Source organism: Echinops telfairi, unplaced genomic scaffold (genome assembly GCF_000313985.2).
Source record: "Echinops telfairi isolate 266 unplaced genomic scaffold, ASM31398v2 ScPeMD7_7465;HRSCAF=8503, whole genome shotgun sequence".
NCBI lineage: Eukaryota > Metazoa > Chordata > Mammalia > Afrosoricida > Tenrecidae > Echinops > Echinops telfairi.
In genome coordinates, this window is record NW_022111365.1 from 10,394,193 (window position 1) to 10,404,579 (window position 10,387).

General features: G+C 39.1%; 1 protein-coding gene across 1 annotated transcript in view; it reads right to left on the reverse strand.

Moving 5' to 3' along the window:
* Positions 1 to 10,387, reverse strand: part of WDFY4 (WDFY family member 4) — a 404,997-nt gene that overhangs the window by 384,473 nt on the left and 10,137 nt on the right. Inside the window, exons 2-4 of the mRNA XM_004716253.2 lie at positions 5,669 to 5,783; positions 4,714 to 4,820; positions 3,443 to 3,577 (exon numbers count right to left, since the gene is read on the reverse strand). Of these exons, the coding sequence (XP_004716310.1) occupies positions 3,443 to 3,577; positions 4,714 to 4,820; positions 5,669 to 5,783 (357 nt within the window). The remainder of the gene's footprint in view (positions 1 to 3,442; positions 3,578 to 4,713; positions 4,821 to 5,668; positions 5,784 to 10,387) is intronic.

Sequence of the window (10,387 nt, forward strand, 5' to 3'; positions counted from 1 at the left end):
AGAAAATGTTTTGAGAATGATGAGGGCAATGAATGTACAAATGTGCTTGCCACAATTGATGTATGTATGGATTGTGATAAGAGTTGTATGAACCTCAAATAAAATGATTCTAAAAAAAAGATTAAGAGTTGGCTCCTCATCAGCAACTAGACAGGCAAGAAGGCACTGGAATGATGTATGCAAAGCCTTGAAAGAAAGCTGTCAAACAGAAATAATTAACCAAGTAAAATTATCATTCAAAAATGAGGGTAAAATTAGAATTTTCCCAGATAAACTAAAATTAAGGGAATTTGGAACCACTAGACCAGCTCTGAAAGAACTATTAAAGGGAGTTCTCTTGTAAGAAAACATGATACCAGCCCAACAATCCAAAGTGTTGACACTAAACAACCATCTTAATGCATATAATAAGATAAATTTACAAGGAGATAGGGGATCTGGACTACACAATTATGATCAACAATAACAGAAATAAAATGGAGGTGATTGGTATGGAGCTCTCACATGTTAAAAGGAATCTGAGTGATTTGGTAATAAAAATTGTCAACAAAATAATAATAATAACAAAGGAAAAAATATATTCCTAAAAAGAACTCAGCTCTGAAGATAAAGAACAAAGAAGCCATCGATCTCACCAGAATCAGGGGTGGATATAAGGAATGTTTAATAAGATGTTTGAAATAGATTCTTCTCTATTGATAATTGATGGCACTGAATATAAATGGATTAAATATTCTAGTCAAGGAAGAGTGGTAGACTGGGCTAAAATAGTGACACACCTATAAGAGGCACAGGTGTGTAATAGATTAAAGTGTGGGGGGAGACCCTCAACGTAACAAGTAAGTATAATACAAAGTGAACAGAAGTGGCAAAAATAATAGATGACAATACTCAAGCTTTAAGTCACAATTTACGAGACAGAAAAGGCCATTATCTGCACCGCTTTTGATGATGGCTGGAAGAGTTTTAAAAGGGAATAAAGAAACAGAAGAACCTGCATATTATTAACGATTTTAACCTAACAGACATAAAGCATGCCACTCAACAGTTGCACGGTACACATTCTACTTCATTGCACATATGTTTGGTGTAGGCTATTGTCAGACACAAAGTAAATTTCAGCAAGTTTAAGAAGATTGAAACTGTATAAAGCATTTGACCATTAAAGCATATTTTCTCAAATAACTGCCTGTTACTTCAAATAAACAACTGGTAGTGCCCATTGACATGAAAAAATGTAAGTTACTATGCAGAAATTAGGATTATGGGGAACAATGTCCTGCCACCAGCTTCTCTTCAGTTGCGCTAGATGATAAAATTAATGCATGTAAGCTTTTAAAATAATGTCATATGTCAATATTTAGGAATAATGAATATTGTATTACTTTGTGAGCCAACATCTTCCAAGTGTTGTTACTAAAAATCCATTTTAATTGAAAGAGTCCAATTGATTTAATGTAGTAGTATAAAAAATATTGATGAAACTACCATTTGTCAAGTTCAGGTGTTATATCAAAGAAGTATAATAATTTGCCTAGAATGATATCAAAATCTTTGTCTCATTCGCTCAAAAATAACCCCTGAGATCATATTAAAGTTAGCCTGACAGCCTGAGCATTATCTTATTTTAGTACCAGTATTAAATACCAGTGGGATCAAATTTACAACACATAGTTGAAAGATTATAGAGAGACCTTATGGTCTGGCAAGGCTTATTTCCTGCAAGACATCCCTGAGGAGAAGCCACATGGTCCTTCCTCGATGCAGCCCTGGGTGCTGAAGCAGCCACGTGGGGACCCCTACCATCACTGAAATGCTTACACGTTCACTGACTCGGCTTTCCTCCTGCAGTCGGCATCATTGCATGTGTTTTGTGAGATGGAGGAGGACTTTGTGGACTGGTGTCGGACATATGGGCTAATGGTGGATTTGTGGGCTTGGGCAGCACTGGGTTGGGATGTTCTCTTGATGTGCACTTACTCTTTCTATAAAACTCTCTCTTATATATATGAGTTTCTGTGGATTTGTTTCTCTAATGTACCTCGACTAACACTAAGACCTTCAGTTAGATGGCTTGACACAGTGGCTACAACAATAGACTCAAACAAAGCAATGACTATAAGGATGATACAAACCAGTAATGTTTCTTTCTGTTGTACAGTGGGTTTCTATGAGTCAGAACTGACTTGATAACACCTCACAGTAACACCATTTCTGTAGTTGGATCTAACATAACATAATCACATTCCATAATGTAATAAAATGTAATCTAATCAGTTTCCACCGTTACATCTAATTTCATATAATCAATTGAAGTTACAGTACTTCTGAGTTATTTTAAAAAGACCAGCATTGATAGAAACACACATTTACACATGGGAAAAGATAGATATTATGTGATGATTGTCTATAAGCCAAGAAACAAAGTATCCCCTAAACTAAGGTGACCAGATTTTAACATTGGTAAAGCGGGACACCATTGATAAAACTCATGTGGCGAAATAGCCACATGGCAGCCGAAAACCATATACCCTAGCTTGTCATGCATTCTTTCCAAAAATTGGGACTTTTTAAAACGCCACGGGATGCGGGAAAAATTGTTAAAAATCGGGACTGTCCCGCCAAAAGCGGGACATCTGGTAAACTAGCTAGAAGAAAGGGATCAACACAGTCAAGACCCTAATTTAGCCTCCAGAAAAGAGGTGAGACCTGTTAACAGGCACTCCTTGCTGGTTACGTAGTCAAGTATTGATGATAATGACAAGATAAAGCTGTAGTTGACGTTTATTGGCCGTGAATAACTCCTGGGAGAAGGGAGAGGTGGCATCACCAAGTGATGTGTCAGTGAACTTGAAGATAGAATCCTGAAATGTATTCCAACTCTCATCCACTACTTCTGACCCTAGACTCAGCACTTACTTTCATACCTTAATTTTTCCATTTATGGAATCAGGCTAACAATATTACACATATCCTGGGATTAAAATAGGGTTGATGAGAGGCACCTGACCCTAATTTAGATATATAGTTGGGATATTTTCAGTCACTGATTTTTACAAGTGGGACTTTAGCCTGGTTTCAATCAAAGGAGAAGTGGCCAAAGACAGGAAATTCCAATTACCAAGAAGAGTAGACAGAACCAAGGACTATAAGGGCAGAGGAGATGTAGCTGGATGGGGTGAGTAGCATATGGTAGTGAAGAAGGAAGAAGAACACATCTTTCTAAGAGACAACAAAAAATGAGGGTATTGATACAGTTATATAATGAGATAGGGAGATAAGAAAAATTCATATCCAACTACACAGGGTTCCCAGAGGAAATGGAGTCACTCAGACACTCTAGAAGAATAGAGGCGCTTGAGTTCCTGGGAGTCTCCGAGGAATATTCTGGAGTCAACAAAGGCTTGGCCAGATGGAAGTAAAATGCCCTCCTCTCACTCACCTGCACAAACATCCTCTGAACCTGGTGATTGCTCTCCAAAAGCTCATCATTTTCCAGAGGAAAAACAAAGAATAGGTAAAGGCACTGTAGGAACAGGGCTGGGAGTCTGGATTCAGTAATGCGGCCCAGTGTCTCCTGGAAGGGAAGATGAGATATGACAACACACAGGTATAGGCTGGGGTGGGGGGGGAATCAGAACTTACTTTACTTTACTTTCCCTCTCTGGATGTCACAACTAAAATAGAGAGCATCATGAAAGTCAGCTTATCTATCATAAAATAGAGACAATAATTCTAAGTACACTCAGAGCTAACCACTACCTTCTCTTACTGCTTTGAAAAAGCAAGTCCCTATATTGTACTCTCACCACTGAGAATGAAAATAGTCTTTTCCAGAGGCAGCAGAGACTTGTTCTGCTTCAAGTCATTGTACCTTACAGGTGTTCTGACAGGTTATGTCAAGTAGTAGTCAGTTTGTCACTTGGTCAACCTCAGGTATCAGCCTCCAACCTCTTTCTGCAGTAACAGTCACAAAAAACAAAACAAAAAAATCAACCACTATTGATAGGGACAATGAAAGTTTCCTGACTGGTCTTATTAATGAGTCCTAGCCAACTAGGGACCACCATTTGAATCCCAGTCAACTAGGGACCACCATTCGAGTCCCAGTCAATTAGGGACCACCACTTGAGTCCAGCCAACCAGAGACAACCCTCCTTTTTTGGAAAGAAAAAAACACACCAATCCAGGCCTGAACTCAATGGCCCCTGCCAAACATATAAGAAGGTCACTACTCTTGATTTTTTGGTAGTATAGACCCACTGGGGGCCTGCACCCAGCATATTCTGACTTTACTGCTTAATACTGTTCCTTGGTTGTCTGTGTTGCCACCACACCACCTCACCATTTGAGAAGGCAGCACCAGGGTCCCTATCCACTGAAAAAGGGATCCCAATACCCCTAGCACTATGTTTCCTCATAATAATGGGGATATTAGGATTAGTATCCTATTGTGTCTATTATTTTCTCCAGCTCTAAACACAGCTGAGTTTCAGATAGATAAAACCAAAAACAAAGGAATTGAAGCTGATTTCAGACTTTGATCTTTAAGCTCTCTATGAGAATGGGAATAAGAAGATAAAAATAAATAAAAAACAAAACAAACAAATAAATACGTTTTATGGCAAAAGAGAAACCCTCAGGACATGCAATCATTGTGGCATCCCCTTGCATAGTGATGATAAAGGTCCAGGGCAGAGACCTTGAACTTACCGAGTCTGTCCCTGTGAGCACATATACAGACTTCAGAAGCAGGTAATCATCCTGGTCCATATCCCCCTTCCATTGTAGCAATTTTCCGGTCACTGCCCGTGCTTGCTCTGTTAAGAGTGCAGGAAATGAAGAAAGTGTGACTAACAAGTTAAGTGGGACCTGCCACTCAGTTCCCCATCTACCCAGGAGCTTCTCTGCCCTTCAGATATGTCAGCAACTTTATGGGAACCCTACCCCCTGCCCATTCCATACCCAACATCACATGAATTTATAGAGAATATTTCACATTCTGCCAGTTTCAACTCATTAAAGGACCATCTTTATCATGTTTAGCATCTATCAGTAGACGGATATTGCCAAATGAATGAGAACAAATTCCTCGGATATGGGACTTCTTTTAATTCAGAAGGTTTTCCTTCTGCTTGCATTGCACAGCTCCTCACGTATCTGGATACATTCAAAAATTCAGACGTTGCTTGACTTGTTCTGCCCTTGACATTCTCTCCTCCCTACAAGTCCTGCTTATCCTCCAAGGTCTGTTTATTAAAGAGTAGGAAATGCAAGCTAGGAGACTCCACAGCTGATAATATACTTTGGTCTTTATCTACTTTCTGCCATGCTAACTATTGATCAAACAGGCAGCTCTCTTCCTTATGCAAAAAAAAAAAAAGCCTACTCCCGTCCTGTGTGGGTGTGTAAACCAGGGGGCAGCTTAGATCAAAGCAGAGTCTTACTCCAGGAGCAGTTGAATCCTCATCCTCCCAAAGCCTTTTCCTTAGAATTAAGTTCCACTCACTGATGGAATTTGTTCATTGTAATCTTTGGAAAGCTCTACTCTATAAAATTCCATAGGAAAGCAGAGAGAATTGGCCAGAGGACTGGTTGGGCCTTCAAAGATAACCAATATACTAATTTGCCCTCCAGAAAGTCTTCTCTAGCACTGGTGTTCTCTAACCTGCAGGTTTTCCAGCAAGGGCCATCTGTATCTCTTCGGCCAGTTGGTGAGACACATCTTCTGCCAGCATTTGAATACTGGGAAAGCAGATGATCCCCACAGAGTGCTTCCAGGCCTAAAGGGCAGCAAAAAGTGAGCTCAACAAAAAGTTGGCCAAAAAATCAATGCCACCCAAACCAATGGTTTTATTCCCCTTCCTCATATACATTAAAAAGGACACACATTGATCCAGCCTTAGTTTCAACTCTATGCCAGTGCCCCTTAAGTCTTAAATTTTCTATTGCGCTCCAGACCCCCATGTCTAATTCATCACAAAGTATCTGCCACAAACGCACACATTTGAAATATAAAATACATATAATCCAATCCACTGCCTTCTCCCCCAAGACCACTGTATCATCCCTCTATCCCTTGCATCCATAAACAGTTTCACTATGCAGCATTAATTCCAAAAATGATTATATTCTCCAGGTCTCTTTCTCCCTTACCTTCCTTACCCTTTTGATGGTTAAGTCTGAGAATTCTTCAACAGCTCCCAAATTATGTGAAAATATCTTCCTTTATTTGAGTCATTTGTATATTTCATTTGGATAAATTTTTAAGTGATTAAAGCATAAAGTGGGAACTTTTTAAAAAGAATTTCTAATACAGATTCCCAGATTGTTCTCAGAAGAAAGAAAAAAAGTTGACCAGATGGCACTTGTGTAGACTCTATGAGAGATTTCTGGTTTACTATACCCACAACTACATGGTATCTGCTCACGCCATTCTTCTTTACCTTTGCCAATCAGATAGAGTAAAACAGTTGAATCTAAATTGAAGTCTTTGGTTACTAGATTGAGCAGGTTATTTTTATACTTCATGACTTAGCTGAGTTATTTTCTTCTTCCATTTTTAATTAGCCTAGTAATCTATTAGGTTTTTCACTATTATTGATTTTTAAAATATGAATGTTAACTCTTGGGCAATTACCATTATATCCAGTTTGCCATTTGTTTTGTTTTGTTTTGTTTTGAAATCAGTTTATTGGGGGCTTATACAACTCTTATCACAATCCATACAAACATTCATTGTATGTCAAGCACATTTGTACATTTGTTGCCTTCATTGTTTTCAAAACATTTGCTTTCTACTTGAGCCTATGGTATCAGCTCATTTTTGCCTCTCTCTCCCAGCTCCTCACTCCCTCGTGAACCCTTGATAATTTATAAATAATTATTATTTTGTCATATCTTACACTGTCCGATGGCTCCCTTCACCCACTTCCCCCAGGGAGGAGGTTATATGTTGTCCGTCCCCCAGGGAGGAGGTTATATGTAGATCCTTATAATTGGTTCCCCCTTTCTACCCAACCTTCTCTCTACCTTCCGTGGCTGTCCACGTAGTTGGGATTGGGGCCTCACCCTCAGGCCCCTCCACTGGCTCCCTGCTCCATGCCTTGCCATTTGTTTTTTTGATATTTTTATTTATTTCCTTTTGTTGTACAGCAATTTGATATTTATATAAAATAAAATTTTTAAATGTGTTTCTTTATCTTTTCTGGCTTTAGTTTCAGTTTACAAAATTCTTGCCCAGCCCAGGATATTTTTATTTCTATATAGTCTTTTTAATTTTCTTAATTTTTGTCTTATCTCTCCTTCATTTCTTTGTTACCTGGTCATCATTTTCCTCAATGCCCCTCCTCCACTGTTTAGGATCCTATTTAATAAAAGCCATAACTTCGAAAATTGTATTTGGGATGCTGGAATACCCACCTAGTGTTTGTACCAATCCTGTTAATAACTTGCCTTTCATTTGAGTTTTCAAGATGTCCTGGTTTTCCTTTGTTTTGGCATATTGTCACAGACTGAGTTTACTAGTCCTGGGATGAGGAGAGTTCCAGTCTAATGGCCAGATGACACTGCCAAGGAGTGGCATTCTGGAAGTATCACAAAGTAACTGCCATTTCTGACTCCCACCAGAAGGATGAGCTATTCAATATATTGCTAACATTGTGCAAACTACATGAAGGATAATTTTACTCTTCACTTTTAATTACAGCTATGTTAGATAATATTAATTATAATATAAAACCTAGATATATATTTTTTAAGTTCTCTAATTTATTTCACCTAGGAAAAGTGAAGAAGGCATCAAAATCCCAAAGAAATAATTTCTACTCTTGTCTTGATGCAAATAATATGGTTGTTAGAAATAAAACATTTAGAAAACGTTTCTATATTAAAAGATATTATAAACCAAGTGAAGAGGCAAGCCACTGATTCAGAAGAGAAATATATGTACAATTTATAAACTGACAAAAGTTTAGTGGCCAGTTTTTTTTAAAAATTATTTTATTGGGGCTCATACAATTCAACACAATCCATACATACATCAATTGTGTAAAGCACACCTATACATTTGTTGCCCTCATCATTCTCAAAATTCACTTTCCTCTTGGGTTCCTAGAATTAGCTCCTTATTTTTCTTTTTGCCCCCCCCTTCCTCCCTGCTCCCCCCTCCCTCATGAATCCTTAATAATTTATAAATTATTACTATATCTTATCTTACATTGCCCAGCATCTCCCTTTACCCACCCTTCTGTTGCCCATTCCCCAGAGAGGAGGTTATATGTAGATCCTTGTGATCGATTCCCCCTTTCTACCCCCTCTTCCCTCCCGGTATCACCACTGCCACCGCTGGTCCTGAGGGATTCATCTGTCCTAGATACCCTGTGTTTCCAGTTCCCATCTGTACCGCTGTGCATCCTCTGGTCTAACCAGGTTTGCAAGGTAGAATTGGGATCATGGTAGTTGGGGGGAGGAAGCGTTTAAGTCATTAAAAATCTACCAACAAAAAAAGCCCCAGGGCCATATAGCTTCATAGCAGAATTCTACCAAGCATTCAAGGAAGAGTTGACACCAATCCTCCACAAAGTATTCCATAACATAGAAGAGGATGGCAAACTCCCAAACTCATTTTACGAAGCCAGCGTTACTTTGATACCCAAACAGGGCAAAGACCCTACAGGTATAGAGAATTACAGACCAATATCTCTAATGAACATAGAAGCAAAAATCCTTAACAAAATATTGGCCAATAGAATACAAAAGTATGTAAAACATATCATCCACCATGACCAGGTAGGATTCATCCCAGGGATGCAGGGATGGTTTAACATCCGAAAATCCAACAATATTATATACCACATTGAAAAGAAAAAGGATAAAAACCATCTGATAATATCCACAGATGCAGAAAAGGCATTTGACAGTATCCAACACCCATTCCTAATCAAGACACTCATGGAAATAGTATTGGAAGGTAAGTTCCTCAAGCTGATACAAGCTATCTATGAAAGGCCAACGGCCAACATCATAGTCAGTGGAGAAAAGACAAAAACAATCCCACTGAAAATGGGTACAAGACAAGGATGCCCCCTATCCCCACTTCTAGTCAATATTGTTTTGGAGGTTCTGGCTAACAACATAAGACAGCGAAGGACATCAAAGGGATCCAAATGGGAGAGGAGGAGGTGAAACTATCACTATTTGCAGATGACATGATCCTGTACATTGAAAACCCCAAAAGCTCCACAACAGGAGTACTTACAGCGATAGAGGAATATGGAAGAGTAGCAGGATAAAAGATCAATATACAGAAGTCGGTAGGTTTGCTATACACATCAGACAGGACCATAGAAGAGGGGATTAAGAAGGAAGTACCCTTCACAGTAGCCAAGAGCAAACTGAAATACCTAGGAATATATTTAACAAAAAATACTAAAGACCTATACAAGGAAAGCTATGAGACCCTACTACAGGAAACCAAAAGCGACCTCCACAAATGGAAGAACATCCCCTGCTCATGGATCGGAAGGCTTAACATAGTAAAGATGACAATCCTACCTAAAGCACTTTACAAGTTCAATGCCATACCAATTCAAATATCATCAACCTTCTTCAAAGAATTGGAAAAACTGACCACCAATTTCATATGGAGAGGGAAGAAACCCAGAATTAGCAGAGAACTCCTCAAGAAGAAGGACGCAGTTGAAAGACTCGCCTTACCCGATTTTAATGCCTATTACACAGCTACAGTGGTCAAAACAGCATGGCACTGGCACAACGACAGACACTCAGACCAGTGGAAAAGAATAGAAAGCCCTAGAATAAAACCATCAGCATATAGACAACTGATCTTTGACAAGGGTCCCAAAACCATCAAGTGGAAAGCAGATGCCCTTTTTAACAAGTGGTGCTGGAAACAATGGATAAGCACATGTAGAAAGATGGAACAAGATGTTTACTTCACCCCATGCATAAGAATAAGCTCAAAGTGGATCATAGACCTAGAATAAACCCCAAACCATCAGGACCATCAAGGAGGGTACTGGAACTAACCTAAGCACTGGCCCAGGGAACTCATAGGCTCACTACAATAGGGAAGGGTACATATGCAGGTGAAATGGAAATCGACAAATGGGATTTAATAAGAATAAAGTACCTGTGCACCTCGAAAAACTTCATTAAGAGGGTGACAAGACAACCCACAGACTGAGAGAGGATTTTTAGTAATGACACATTGGACAAATGGCTCATTACTAAAATCTACAACACCCTCTTGGCCTGCAAAAAGAGGAAAACAGTTAACCCCCTAAGGAAGTGGGCAAAAGAACTCAAGAGTCTTCACTAGGGAGGAGACCCTGATGGCCAATAAGCGTATGAGAAAGTGTTCCAG